The sequence below is a fragment of the Spermophilus citellus genome (assembly GCF_964194105.1).
Source record: "Spermophilus citellus genome assembly, chromosome: 1".
NCBI classification, from domain to species: Eukaryota; Metazoa; Chordata; class Mammalia; order Rodentia; family Sciuridae; genus Spermophilus; species Spermophilus citellus.
In genome coordinates, this window is record NC_138182.1 from 75,042,311 (window position 1) to 75,058,169 (window position 15,859).

Below are 15,859 nucleotides of genomic sequence, written 5' to 3' on the forward strand. Positions count from 1 at the left end.
AGTACTTCATGTCTTAATTAAAATTCACTTGGAGTGAGCCATTCATACTACAATAATGGGGAAAGTAGAAGTTTGCAAACTCATATGTATAATGAAAAACACTTGGAAAAAAAACACAAGTATCCATGATTAATATCTCTTAGAGGTGAAATCTGAATGAGATTTTTCTAAAATTTTAACAGTGAACATATTTTACTTTTGTAGAGATAAAACATACTTGATTTTTAAGAGACTTCATGTGCAGGTAGCTGGCAGGTATGCATGACATGTGGGTCATTGCAGTGCTGGCTGCAGGAGAGCTGGGGAATGCAGTCATCCAGTTGGAGGACTGGACAGACATGGCTGAAGGGCCCACTCCTGTTTCTACCTTAGTTCTAGGGGCCTTGTGAAATTCTCATTTACGAAGTGTGGATAATATATGATTTGTGTTAGTCAACTTTCTGTTACTGAAACACCTGAGATAAATCAACTAATAAAGAAGAAAGATTTATTTTGATTCAGTTTACAAATTTCAGTCCATGCTTAGTTGGCCCGTTGCCTTTGGGCCTGTGGCAAGGCAGCACATCATGGGGGAATCATGTGGTAGAGGGAGCTGCTTACTTTACAGCATCTAGGAAGCGAAGAGGAAGAAACCTTCATCCCACAATCCACTTTGAGCGCATGCCCCCAGTTACCTAAAACTTCCCCCCTGGGACCCACCTTTTAAAGGTTCCCCCACTTCCCAATATCATTATAGGCTGGGGACCAAGTGTTCACCACATGGGCCTTTGGGGGACATTTCAGAACCAAACTATAAGATGATTCTTCTAAGAATTAAATAGGAATGTATATAAAGTAATTACTGTATACCATGTACTCTTTGCTTGGAATATTGGTAATGATAATTTTACCAGCGTTTTTACTTATGTCTTTTCATATGTAAGTACAATTTAGGCACCTTTGACTAAATTTCTAATTATGAATACTACATTTCCTACAAATATTAGAAAAACCACCTCATAAATGTATTACTTTAGGAAGGAATAAACCCAGTAACTGCCTCTAGTTCACCAGAATTAAGTGAACTGCCAAACTTGAGGCTCCCTTGAAATGAGAGCCTTGGATTTAGACAGTAGCTACAGGCCTAAACAAAGACAAGTGGATTTAATGTGTGATCTCTTTTTGAAAATATGGCCAAGAGTGAAACAACTACTTAGTTATTATTTTAAATGTAGGCTGTTAAATGGCTTGTGCTGGTATGTAATGGCTTACCAGAAGATGGAGGCTGCCAAGAAAATATTCATATTGGCAAGTCACTGAAAATATTCTCTTCCTAAGAGTACTGGCTGGATTCCAGAACTTTCTTTAGGGTAGTGCTCAAACCTGTCATCGTTTATTTTGTTGCTTTGTTTTCAAGCAACAGATTTGGTCATTGCTTTTATTTTGTGAGTGTTGAAAGCATTCCCTAGTATCCACCTACTCAAAGATAGTCATCTGTATCCTGAGTCTCTAAAGGATTTCATAGGCAGCACTGTCTGCCAGTTTATGTGAGCCAAATGCCTGGGAATCATCCTCAGCTGCAGACCCCCCACATCCAACCTGCCACCATGGAATGATTCTACTTCCTGGACTAGTTCTGGATTCAATTTTTCTTTCTCTCCTTTGCCATTGCTTTAGATTTTCTAAATGGACATTCTGATCAATCCTCCACTATTTCAAACCTTTACATCATTTCCTCCTATTGACAGGATGCAGGGATTGCTCCTTGGTGGGGTACTCTTATCAAACCCTTTGGGAACCCCGTGTCCCTCTCACCTCATCTCTTTCACTCTTACTTCCCACAGAATATGACACTGCAGAGTCCAGTGAGCGTGCCTGTGCTTGGGGAATCTGCCTTATTCTTTTACAGACGTTAGTTGTTACCTACATTTCTCAGGAGGAAGGAATGTGTTCTTGGAGGCCTTCCTTTTACAAATCCATTTATTAAATATTAGTAAGTGGCTTTTATACACCATCCTGTACTTAAAAACAAAACCAAAACCTCCTCTCCTTAGAGACTTGGAGAAGGTCTACTATTGTGTTCATATACTTTTAAAACAGTCAGATTCTATTCCATCACTGAACTATGTCCACAGTCCTATAATGGATGGATCTTGCTATGTTGTGGTAGTTTGTTTACCTGGATGTTTCTCTACCTGATACTGAGATGCTTGAGGACAAGCGTATGTCCACTTGGTGGTAGTAATACCCACATTTTCTTTCACTTTTTTTTTTTTTTTTTTGAGGGGGAACATCTTGTTTCTGCCTGGTTTTGAACTGGGGACTTTCATGTGTGAGGTGAAAGTGATAACTACTACACTACAGAAACCAACTTTATACCCACATTTTCCCTATGTGTCAAGGAAGATGTCTAAAGAAATTTGGGTATCCAGAACTTTCAAGTCTTTTTTAGTAAAGAGTGAACATACCAAGATCATAAACTTTATTAGTAGGGAAATTAAAAATAAAACACCAGCAGACTGTGAAGGTCAAGACAGTGGTTACCCTTGATGGTGGTGGGCAGTGCATGTCTGCATGAGGCAGGGGTGCACTCGTGTTCAGGAAAGGATTCTGTGCTGGTCCCACAGTGTGTCCACTTTATGAAAATTCATAGAGCTATATGCTCATTGTACGCTTTCCTATATGTATATAACCCTTCAATAAATTATTGAATTACTGATCTCTTAGAAAAGAACAGCTGCTCATTATTTTTACCTCTGACATTGGCAAAGATTAAAGAGCTAATACCAATTGTGGATGAAGACATGGTGAAATGGATATTCTGATAGTCCTTAGGAGGGTAAATTGTTAGTCACCAATTATTATTATTGGTAGTCACTTTCTGATATTTGAATTATAGCTAAAAATTCTTTGCCTAATTACCAGCTTAATGCTGCACATATTTTCTTCTATATTTTATCCTATAAATTTATAATTTTTAAATTTTACATTCACAACTGATTCACTTGAATTAATGAGTCCTTGATCTCATTAACTCAGTATTACCTTGGGCAACGTGAGTAACTGTTCTAGGTCTATTAGTTTTCCAGTCTCTAAAATGAGGACCACATTCAGTATTGGTACATTTAAGGTGGTTCTCAAAGCTTTGTGTATAGCACACAAGTAAAGTGGAATGATTTACTGTCCTTGGTCGGGGGATTGATTATCCAGTCCTTGTCTTTAGTTTTCACTGTATAGGTAGTTTAAGAAGAGTTGGATCATGATAAAGAATCATTTGTTCCCTTTCTCTCTGATCTCCATTGTAAAGCTTAAAGATTTAAAACAATGTCTGGCAAAAAAAAGTATCTCTTAAATATTATCTATTCAGAATTGTCCTGAGGCCATTTCTTTCTAAAATCAGAAGGCACAATCCCAGAAAAGGACCAGTTTGTCTCTTCATTTTATTAACAGTGATAGAGCAAAAGTTTTTAGTTTCAGTAATCTATTTTATCAGGTTGTTTTTTTTTTTTGCTTTCTGATATTTGAATTATAGCTAAAAATTCTTTGCCTAATGACCAGCTTAATGCTGCACATATTTTCTCTATATTTTATCCTGTAAATTTATAATTTTTAAATTTTACATTCACAACTGATTCACTTGAATTAATTTCATGAAAGGTATAAGGTATAAATCAAATTTCATTTCTTTTTGTTTTTTCCACTGACTTGTCTTTGCATCTTTGTCAAAAAAATAAAGTCAACTGACTAATTTGTGTGTATTTCTCTTATCTCTCTTTATATCAGATTGATCCATGTGACATTGTAACAGTATATTTCAAAACTACTTTCTTTCAATTGGTACAAGTCAGTCTTGAAATCAGATAATGTGTCATCCAAATTTGTTATTTCTCAAAAATTTTTTTGACTAATTCTGGCTTCTTTGTATTTTCATTTTTTAAATGTAAAATGTAAAATTTAAATTTATCTTAACTTATAAATGTGTGTATATTATATGTATATTGTGTATTTTGTGTGTGTGTGTGTGTGTGTGTGTGTGTGTGTGTGTTAGTATGGGGGATTGAACCCTGGGCCTCACACATGCTAGGTAAGCACTTTCTACCATGGAGCCATATCCCCAACCCAAATGATACAAAAAAATACAAAAATTTTACATATTTATGAGGTGACATGTTTGGATATATGTATACATTTGTGTAAGCTTTAGTCAGGATAAACAAATGTATCGGGACTTTTTATATAACTTTTAGAAATAAGCTTCTTGTAATCTATAAAATAAACTTCTTGGATTTTTATTGGCATTTCAGTGTGTGAGTAGATCAAATTGAGGACAACTGACATCTTGAGTATTCCCATTCATGAACATGATACACTTGTCCCTTGGTATTTATGTAGGGTTGGTTCTAGGATTCCTTCAGATACCAAAATCTGCAGATGTTCAAGTTCCTTATATAAAATGGTGTAGTATTTACATAAAACTTACATATGTCCTCCATTATACTTTAAATTATCTTTAGATTACTTATAATACCTAATACAATGTAAATAGTATTCTGTATTAGGGAATAATAATAAGAAAATTCTGTAAATGTTTAGTGCAGATGCATTTTTATTTCTGAATATTTTCAATCTGTGGCTGTTTGAGTCCATGGATGTGGAACCCACAGATATGGTGGGTCAGCTATATAGTATAGCTTTCCCTTCTCTCTCCCTTTCTCTCCCCCCACTCGTCTTTGTTTAATGTTAATCTTTTCCTCATGCTCTTCCTCCCTGTTCTGTTCTTAGTTGCTCTCTTTATATCAAAGAAGACATTTGGCATTTGTTTTTTAAGGATTGGCTAGCTTCGCTTAGCATAATTTGCTCTAATGCCATCCATTTCCCTGCAAATTCTATGATTTTGTCATTTTTTATTGCTGCGTAGTACTCCATTGTGTATAGATGACACATTTTTTTTATCTATTCATCTATTGAAGGGCATCTAGGTTGGTTCCACAGTCTAGCTATTGTGAATTGTGCCGCTATGATCATTGATGTGGCAGTATCCCTATAGTACACTCTTTTAAGATCCTCAGGGAATAGTCTGAGGAGGGCGATAGCTGGGTCAAATGGTGGATCCATTCCCAGGTATCTCCATACTGCTTTCCAAATTGGCCTTACCAATTTGCAGTCCCACCAGCAGTGTACAAGTGTACCCTTTTCCCCACATCCTCGCCAGCACTTGTTGTTGTTTGACTTCATAATGGCTGCCAATCTTACTGGAGTGAGATGGTATCTTAGGGTGGTTTTGATTTGCATTTCTCTGACTGCTAGAGATGGTGAGCATTTTTTCATGTACTTGTTGATTGATTGTATGTCCTCCTCTGTGAAGTGTCTGTTCAGGTCTTTGGCCCATTTGTTGATTGGGTTATTTGTTATCTTATTGTTTAATTTTTTTGAGTTCTTTGTATATTCTGGATATTAGGGCTCTATCTGAAGTGTGAGGGGTAAAAATTTGTTCCCAGGATGTAGGCTCTCTATTCACCTCTCTTATTGTTTCTCTTGCTGAGAAAAAACTTTTTAGTTTAAGTAAGTCCCATTTATTTATTCTTGTTATTAACTCTTGGGCTATGGGCGTCCTATTAAGGAATTTGGAGCCCGATCCCACAGTATGTAGATCATAGCCAACTTTTTCTTCTATCAGATGCAGTGTCTCTGATTTGATATCTAGCTCCTTGATCCATTTTGAGTTAACTTTTGTGCATGGCGAGAGAAAGGGATTCAGTTTCATTTTGTTGCATATGGATTTCCAATTTTCCCAGCACCATTTGTTGAAGATGCTATCCTTCCTCCATTGCATGCTTTTAGCCCCTTTATCAAATATAATAAAGTTGTAATTTTGTGGATTGGTTTCTGTGTCCTCTATTCTGTACCATTGGTCCACCTGCCTGTTTTGGTACCAGTACCACACTGTTTTTGTTACTACTGCTTTGTAGTACAGTTTGAACTCTGGTATCGCTATACCTCCAGATTCACACTTCCTGCTTAGAATTGCTTTTGCTATTCTGGGTCTTTTGTTTTTCTATATGAATTTCATGATTGCTTTATCTATTTCTACAAGAAATGCCGTTGGGATTTTAATTGGCATTGCATTAAACCTGTAGAGAACTTTGGGTAGTATCGCCATTTTGATGATGTTGGTTCTGCCTATCCATGAACAGGGTACATTTTTCCATCTTCTGAGATCTTCTTCTATCTCTCTCTTTAGGGTTCTGTAGTTTTCATTGTATAAATCTTTCACCTCTTTTGTTAGGTTGATACCCAAGCATTTTATTTTCTTTGAGGATATTGTGAATGGAGTGGTTTTCCTCATTTCCATTTCAGAAGTTTTGTTGCTGATATACAGGAATACCTTTGATTTATGTGTGTTGATTTTATATCCTGCCACTTTGCTGAATTCATTTATTAACTCTAGCAGTTTCTTTGTAGACCCTTTTGGGTCTGTTAAATATATTATCATGTCATCCGCAAATAGCGATAATTTAAGTTCTTCTTTTCCTGTTTTTATGCCTTTTTTTAATTTATAATGTTTTATTTATATACAATCTCAAAAAATATGCACTGGGGTAAAATAAGAAAGCAAAGGCAGGATGGGGGAAAAGTAACAGCTTATTCCCTACATGTCTAGGGTTGAGGGTTCCCAAGCATCAGCATCAGGTCAGGGATGACAATGACTTTCTTTTGTAAATGGATAATTATTCTTAGACCTGCTCTTCAGACTGGATTTTGTGCAACTCCAGCCAAAACATGATGCAAGGATATGATACCTTGGACACCAGGATTGTCACATGGACACAGGCTGAAATTTCCTATGAAAACAGAGCTTCAGATCTTTGTTACAAAAGAAAATGAGTGGAGAAGATAATGCTAATTGAAGTTAGCCAACCCCCCCAAAACAAATGCCATATGTTTTCTCTGATATAAAAGAGGGCTGATTCATAGTAGGGTAGGGAGTGGGAGAGCATGGAGGAATGGACGATCTCTAGATAGGGCAGAGGGGAAGGGAGGGGGCAGGGGATTAGCAAGGATGGTGGAATGTGATGGACATCATTATCCAAAGTAATGCATGAAGACACAAATTGGTGTCAACATACTTTATATACAACCAGAGATATGAAAAATTGTGCTGTATATAATAAGAATTGTAATGCATTCTACATTTATTTTTTAAAAAATCAATTTAAAAAATTGGAAAAAAAAATGAGGCAGTAGACAGATACTGACTGCTTATTCAAAAGATAAGAAAGCAATTTAATCTGAGCCAACCCAGGATACATAGCTTAAGGCACTGGGGTGGGACAGAATAAGTCCCTGCCAAATAGCTCTTGGGCTGGCACAAGGACAGTAGAGGGAGGCACTTTGAATTGTCCACCTTCCCCATGACTTCCACTGGGCACAGAGAAGTAAAGTAGGTAGAGGTGGGGGCTGGTACTGCCAATTTTCATTTTATAAATGGATTAGCAGCAGAAGTAGGTAACATGGGATTTTAGAGAATAAATCCAAACACACCCAAAGAAGTTCAATTTCCTCTGGTTCTACTACAAAAAAAAAAAAAAAAAAAAAAAAAAAAAAAAAGAAAGAAAGAAAAAAAAGGATATGAAGGGAGGAGGAGATAGACAAATTAATTTCAAGCAGTGATTATTTTAAGGACTTCTATTGTGACAAGTCAGAGAAATCTGTGAGTGGAAATGGGGATAACAACTCTGCTCACTGTGAGGGACAGCAAGAGGTGTCTTGGGAACATTTCGGTCTCCAGCATTCGGGGTCAGTTTTCCTGCCTGGCCCCTGGAAGAACATGCTTTTGGGTGTTTCTGGGTGGTCTCAGCTCCTTGGCTCTGAATTTGGCTTTGTAGCTTTGCACTTCCCGTTTCTGCAAAAGCTGTAAGGTTGCAAAGTAGTGAACTGGGCTGGGGTTGGAAGGGCCCAGCGGGCTCTCCTCAGGTAGGAAAGTCCAATGCAGGCAGCACTGCTCAATATCAGCCAGCGGGGATGTCCAGAGCGCTGGGGAAGGGAAAGGTGGCGTGTCGTGGACCTTCAGCTTGACCACCTCAAGGGGTCTTTTCTCATCTTTCCCATCCACTGTTTTCAATCCATGTGCACAAGCCACACACTCATCCTTCTCCACACTCGGCACCTTGTCTTCCAGTTGCCAACTCACGCTCTTACTCTTCTTACCCAGAATTTCCAAGCCGCTTGAGGGTGAAGGTTTTAGGGGAGGCAGAACTAGTAGGGCCTTGGAAGTCAAGGAGTCGGAGATGGAAAGCCCTCTGTTGGCACCTCCACTTAGATTCCCAGTGGCCTTGCCACTATTAGTCTCGAGGGTGGCCCAGTCTTCCACGCACCATATAAACTCCTTGATTTGCAGGCTTTTTTTTCCTCCATAAGCATAGGAGGGAAAGCAAATTTTGTTAACCTCCCTGGATGTGGTGGTAGGTCGTTGATAGGACCCCTGACTCTGGAGGGTACTGCTCCTATTCTTCTCAAGGCCCCCCTCAGCCACAGCCCCTGCTTCCAATTTCCCGGTCTCTGTGGGAGGGCTGGCTTCCAGACTCGCTTGGGCAAGGCTGATGCAGAATAAGCAGCTGCTATTGGCACTTTCTCCTACCCTCGCCTTTTTTAGTTTCTTCCTCGGCCACATGCAGGCAGTTGGAGAAACCTTTCCCCAGCCTTTGACGGCTTCTTCCCAGCCAGTGCCCATAACCAACTTGGTGGCTCTTTCGTCGTCTTCAAGCGTAATATCACTGATGTTGAGAAGAGAACACACATAATTCTTTTCACTCTTTCCATCTGGACAAGTGAAGGTTAGTTCGGTTTCTTCTGTGCTTTGAATTTCATTATTTTCATTATTTTCTAAATGAGTCTCACTTTCCTGACAGAGATCCATTACTGGGATGGTTGATAATAGTTTTTAACATCTTCCTCTCTTCTGCTTCTCTGCATGAGGGTCGCTTCCTTGCGAACGGGGCAGAGCCTCTCTCCGCTGCCCGTGGAAGGGTCCGGGGCCTTGCCCCTGGGTCGGGGACGCGGCCGCTCACACCTTCATTAGGGAGTAGGCAGGATGGAAGGCCCCGGAGCAGCTAGTCCCGGCCGGCGGGTTAGAGCGACACAGTTTGTTGCCACCCGGCCGTTGTCCTGGGTTACGGCCGCGCTGGGGGCAGGCCCCCTGTTTTTATGCCTTTAATTTCTTTCGTCTGTCTAATTGCTCTGGCCAGTGTTTCAAGAACTAAATTGAATAGAAGTGGTGAGAGAGGGCATCCCTGTCTTGTTCCAGATTTTAGAGGGAATGCCTTCAGTTTTTCTCCGTTTAGGATGATGCTAGCCTGAGGTTTAGCATATATAGCTTTTACAATGTTGAGGTAAGTTCCTGTTATTCCTAGTTTTTCTAGTGTTTTGAACATAAAGGGATGCTGTACTTTGTCAAATGCTTTTTCTGCATCTATCAAGATGATCATATGGTTCTTGTCTTTAAGTCTATTGATATGGTGAATAGCATTTATTGATTTCCGTATATTGAACCATCCTTGCATCCCAGGAATGAATCCTACTTGATCATGGTGCACAAGTTTTCTGATATGTTTTTGTATTCGATTCGCCAGGATTTTATTGAGAATTTTTGCATCCAAGTTCATTAGAGATATTGGTCTGTAGTTTTCTTTCTTTGAAGTGTCTTTGTCTGGTTTCGGGATCAGGGTGATGTTGGCCTCATAGAATGAATTTGGAAGAGCTCCTTCTTTTTCTGTTTCTTGAAATAGCTTGAAAAGTATTGGTATTAATTCTTCTTTGAAGGTTTTGTAAAACTCCGCTGTGTACCCATCCGGTCCAGGGCTTTTTTTGGTTGGTAGTCTTTTGATGGCTTCTTCAATTTCTTCCTTTGTTATTGGTCTGTTTAAATTGTGTGTGTCTTCCTGACTCAATCTGGGCAGATCGTATGACTTAAGAAATTTATCGATATCTTCACTATCTTCTATTTTATTGGAATATAGGGTTTCAAAATACTTTCTAATTATCTTCTGTATTTCTATAGTGTCTGTTGTGATATTGCCTTTTTCATCCCGTATGTTAGTAATTTGAGTTCTCTCTCTTCTTCTCTTCGTTAGCATGGCTAAGGGTCTGTCGATCTTATTTATTTTTTCGAATAACCAACTTTTAGTTTTTTCAATGTTTTTTTTTGTTTCAATTTCATTGATTTCTTCTCTAATTTTAATTATTTCTTGTCTTCTACTACATTTGCTGTTGTTTTGCTCTTCCTTTTCTAGGTTTTTGAGGTGTAGTGTGAGGGTTCATTTATTTGTTGGTTTTTTTTCTTTTTTTGAGGTAAGAACTCTAAGAAATGAATTTCCCTCTTAAAACTGCTTTCATTGTGTCCCATAGATTCCGGTATGTTGTGTCTGTATTTTCATTTGTCTCTATGAATTTTTTTTATCTCCTCCTTTATGTCTTCTGTAACCCATTGATCATTCAGTAACATATTGTTCATTTTCCATGTGATGTAGGATTTTTCCTTCCTTCTTTTATCATTGATTTCCAGTTTCATTCCATTATGATCAGATATGGTGCATGGTATTATCTCCACGCCTTTATACTTACTAAGACTTGCCTTGTGGCATAATATATGGTCTATCTTTGAGTAGGATCCATGTGCTGCTGAGAAGAACGTGTATCCACTTGATGATGGTTGATATATTCTATATATGTCGGTTAAGTCTAGGTTATTGATTGTGCTGTTGAGTTCTATAGTTTCTTTATTCAGTTTTTGTCTAGAGGATCTGTCTAATGGCGAGAGCGGTGTGTTGAAGTCACCCATAATTATTGTGTTGTGGTCTATTTGACTCTTGAACTTGAAGAGAGTTTGTTTTATGAACGTTACAGCTCCATTGTTTGGTGCATACAAATTGATAATTGTTACGTCTTGTTGGTGGATGGTTCCTTTTAACAGTATATAGTGTCCTTCTTCATCCCTTTTGATTAACTTAGGTTTGAAGTTGATTTTATTCTGTATGAGGATGGCCACTCCTGCTTGCTTCCGAGGGCCATGTGAGTGATATGATTTTTCCCAACCTTTTACCTTCAGCCTGTGTATGTCTTTTCCTATCATATGAGTCTCCTGAAGGCAGCATATTGTTGGATTTGTTTTTTTGATCCAGGTTACTAGCCTATGTCTCTTGATTGGTGAGTTTAGGCCATTAACATTTAAGGTTACAATTGAGATATGATTTGTACTTCCAGTCATGCTTCTTTATTTATTTATTTTAGTTTGGCTGGTTTTTACTTTTTGATTATTTTCCTCCCCCTTTACTGAGATACCTTCTGCTGTTAGTTTTGGGCACTATTTTTCAATTCCTCTTCTTGTAGTATTTTGCTCAAAATGCTTTGTAGTGCTGGTTTTCTGGCTTCAAATTCTTTTAGCTTTTGTTTATCGTGAAAGATTTTAATTTCATTGTCAAATCTGAAGCTTAATTTTGCTGGATACAATATTCTTGGTTGGAAACCATTATTTTTCAGCGTTTGAAATACATTGTTCCAGGATCTTCTCACTTTTAAAGTCTGTGATGAAAAATCAGTCATTAACCTAATTGGTTTACCCCTGAATGTAATCTGCCTCCTTTCTCTCGTAGCTTTTAATATTCTCTCCTTGTTCTGTATGTTGGCTATCTTCATAATTATATGTCTTGGAGTTGGTCTATTACGGTTTTGAATGTTTGGGGTCCTGTAGGCTTCCAGGATTTGGCAATCCATTCCATCTTTCATCTCTGGGAAGTTTTCTAGAATTATTTCATTTAATATGCTGTCCATTCCTTTGGTTTGATTCTCTATGCCTTCTTCTATCCCGATGACTCTCAAATTTGGTTTTTTTATGACATCCCATATTTCTTGAATAGATTGCTCGTGGGATTTAAGCATCTTTTCTGTGTTGACAATATTCTTGTCTTTCACCATTAAGTATAATGTTTGAATAGGATTTTATGACTCATTTTAAAGGAATTCCTTTCTATTCTTGATTTCAAAGAGTTCTGACTTTTAATATCATGAACGGATATTGAATTTTGTCATATTATTTTTTTATATCTCCTGGGATGATCACATGATTATTCTTTTAAAATCTGTTTATAGCATGATTTACACTGATTGATTTTAAAATTCTGAGCCAACCTTGCATTCTTGGGATAAAATCTAGTTGGTCATGATGTAGTATTCTTTTTGTTGAGAATTTTTGCATCTGTTTTCAAGATGGATATTGTGATTTTCTTGTATTGTCTTTGGTATTTTGGTATTAGGATGATTCTGGTTTCATAAAATGAATTGGGAATTGCTTTCTCCTCATTAGTTTTCTGAAAGAGATTGTGTATATTTGGTAGTAGTTATTTTTAAATGCAAAATTGGGCAATGAAACCTTCTGAGGCTGGAGTTTTGTATGTTGGCAGGTTTTAAACTACTGATTTAATTTCTTTATTACCTACAAACTAATAAAGCTTTCTATCAAGTAATCAGTCCATTTGATCTAAGTTGTAGGATTTCTTGGTATAAAGAATTGATCCTAATACCCCTTTATTATTCTTTTTTTAAAAATTTTAATTTTTAGTTGTAGATGGACACAATATCTTTATTTTATTTTTATGTGGTACTGAGGATCGAACCCAGGGCCTTGCACATGCTAGGCGAGCACTCTACCACTGAGCCACAATCCCAGCCCCGCTTTATTATTCTTTTAATGACTATGGGATATGTCCCCTCTTTCATTTCTGATATTGGCAGTTTGTGTCTTTCTTCATGTGGTCAGTCTGCCTCGAAATTTACCCATTCTGTTGTCCCCATATCCAGGTCCCAGCTTGAATTTTTTAAAAAAATTTCTCTATCATTTCTCTGCTTTCAGTTTCATTCATTATTCCCTTCCTTCTCCTTTCTTTTCTTTCTTTTTTTTTTTTGTGGAGCTAGGGATTGAACTCAGGTCCTTGTTCATGCAAGACAAGCACTCTTCCAACTGAGTTATATCCCCAGCCCTCCTTCTGCTTTTTAAAAAATATTTAATTTACTTTCATTTTTCCAGATTTTTAAGGTAAAGACTTGAATTAAAGATTTGAGGTCTTCCTTCTTCCTTACTATAAACATACAAGGCTATAAATTCCTCTCAGCGCTGCTTTACTTGAAATCAGTTATTTTGTATGTTTTGTTTTCATTTTAATCAAATTCAAAATATTCTAATTTCAATGAGATTTCCACTTTGACCCTGGATTATTCAGAATTGTCTTATTTAATTCTAAATATTTGGGGACTCCCCAATAATTCTGTTATGATCTGTCTTGGTGAATATTCCATTGTGCACTGGAAAAAGTATATACTCTTCTGTTGTTGGGGGAGTGGTCTATAAAGGCAAGTAGATCAAGTTGGCTGATAATGTTATTCAGATCTGCTATCACTTTATTGATTTTTTTTTTTGTTGTTGTTGTCTTGTTCCTAGGTCTCCAGCAGAAATTGTGTATTTGTCTATTTCTCCTTTCAGTTCTTGGTTTTTACTTCACATATTTTTTTAAAACTGGGAATCGGTGTTCATCCAACATATTTATTTTTTAAAGCAGCTTTAGTTTCCCAGCAAAATTAAGAAGGTAAAGAGATTTCTGTTCCCATAGATGCATAACCTCTTCCATTATCAACATCCCTAACCAGAGTGATTGGTCTGCCTTGAAGTTTATCAATTTAATTACCACCCCCCCAAAAAAACCCCAGCATCAACATTACTGATTTTCTCTACTGTTTTTTTTGTTGTCCATTTCATATGTTTTGTTTCCTGCCTTCTGCTTGTACCTCCTGTTACAATTGATGAACTTCATTTTGATACATCATAATCATCCACCAGTTAATTATAGTTTATGTTGGGATTCACTCTTGATGGTAGGTATCCTATGGTTTGGATAAATGCATATTGATATGTATTAATCATTATAATATCACACTGAATATTTTCACTGCCCTAAAAATTATCTGTGCCCTGACTATTCATCCCTTACCCCTAACTTTATGTATTTTGTAGTTTTATTGATAGGTACATAAACACTTAGGATTGTCATATCTTTTTGCACTACTGAACCTATCATTGTATTTGATCCTCTTTATCTCTGGTAGTATTTATTGTTCTTAGGTCTTCTTTTTCAGCTGTTAATATAACTACTTTCAGTGTCTTTATAGTGTTTACAAGGAATGTTTTGTATTATTTTGTTTTTCATCGCTGTAATAAAATACCTGAAACTGAGAACCTTATAAAGAAAAACCATTTGTTTACTTTGCAAGTTTTGGAGTCTGAAAGTCCAAACAGAATTATATTGGCTTTCTTGACTATGTCATGTCATGGTGGGTGGCAACATGGCAGGAGTGTGTACAAGAAGGAAAGATCAATCACATGGAAAGACAGGAAGCTAAAGAGAAACCAGAAAAGGATCACATTTACTCTTTTATAACAAACCTCTCTTGAGCCCTAACCATTGGGAACACTCCCTTAGAACTGATGTAGTTCTCATGAGAGTGCCCCCAATGACCCAATTACTTGTACTAGACTACACCACTTGCCATGTTCTACAATCTCCTAATGTGTCCACACCAAACCCTTTAGAGACAAACTACATCCAAACCATAGTAGTTTTCCTATTCTTTTACTTTGAGCCTAAGACTATATATTTAAAAGATATTTTTTTTTCTAGGAAGTCTTACCTTTCTAATTTTATCAAAAACCTTTGCCTTTTCATTGATGTATTTAGAACATAGATATGTAATATTATTATTGATACAGATGGCTTATGTATAAAATCTTAACTGTTTTTTATTTATATATCTGTTCTTTGTTTCTTTTTACTGCATTCATGTTAATTAAACAGTTCCATTATTCTCTTTTATCATTACTTTTCATTCATTATTTATGCTTTTTTAAAAAAAACCTTTACTAGTGTTTAAAGTATGCATCTTTAATCAATCAGAGGTCACCTTCTAATATTTCTATACTACTTCACATTATTACTGCACTGGGGATTGAACCCAGGGGCACCCTATTACTGAACTATACCCCAGGCTCTTTTACTTTTTTATTTTGAGATAGGGTCTCGCTAAGTTGCTGAGGATGGCCTTGAACTTGGAATCCTCTTGCCTCAGCCTCCTGAGTAGCTGGGATTTCAGGCATGCATTGTTGTACCTTGCTCCTTCACATTCTTTGTGCTATCATTATATTATGTTTACTTTTACATGTGAATTTATAATGCACTTTTACTATTTTTGATTTGGTTAGTTGGTTATATTTTAGAGCAATTGACAACATGAAAACATTTGTTTTACCTTCAGTTATTCTATTTCTAGTGTTCCTTATTTCTTTGTATAGATCCACTTTTCTGTCTAGTATCTTTTTCATTCTGCCTATAGACTTTCTTATGGATGCATTAGATATGCTAAAAATGAATTCCCTAAGTTGTTTTCCCCAGACACATTTTTTTTCTTTATTATTGAAAGATATTTTTACTGGGTATAGAGTTCTAAATTGACAAATTCTTCTTTCTTTCACCCCTTAAAGATGTCACACCAATTTTATCTATCTTGCATTATTTCCAACAAAAAGTCTATTATAATTCTTACCTTTGTTCTATAAGAACACGCATGATCCCTCCCCTCCCCCACCAACTGCCTTCAATATTTCTCTTTGTCTTCTTTTCTCAATAATATCAATATAATATATCTAGGTGTGTAGGAGTTTTATGGAAGGGCTGGGCAATACTTCGTATCCTCTGAGCTTCTTGGGTGTGGGATTTGTTACTTTCATTAGTTTTACAATATCCTTAGCCAGTATTTCTCTTAATTTTTCACCTGTTCCATT

The 15,859-nt window shown here is 36.8% G+C and overlaps 3 protein-coding genes across 4 annotated transcripts in view; 1 reads left to right on the forward strand and 2 right to left on the reverse strand.

The window, feature by feature from the left end:
* The window catches only part of IFT88 (intraflagellar transport 88), a 265,457-nt gene that overhangs the window by 236,552 nt on the left and 13,046 nt on the right, over positions 1-15,859 (reverse strand). The window lies entirely within an intron of this gene.
* CRYL1 (crystallin lambda 1) overlaps positions 1-15,859 on the forward strand; it is a 137,299-nt gene that overhangs the window by 64,651 nt on the left and 56,789 nt on the right. The window lies entirely within an intron of this gene.
* On the reverse strand, positions 7,778-9,167 carry LOC308655186 (uncharacterized protein C16orf46 homolog; the record flags this gene model as incomplete). The annotated part of the gene is made up of 1 exon (XM_081305066.1): positions 7,778-9,167. Exon 1 carries the CDS (start codon positions 8,894-8,896, stop codon positions 7,778-7,780), a length of 1,119 nt encoding a protein of 372 aa, XP_081161192.1. The 5' UTR covers positions 8,897-9,167.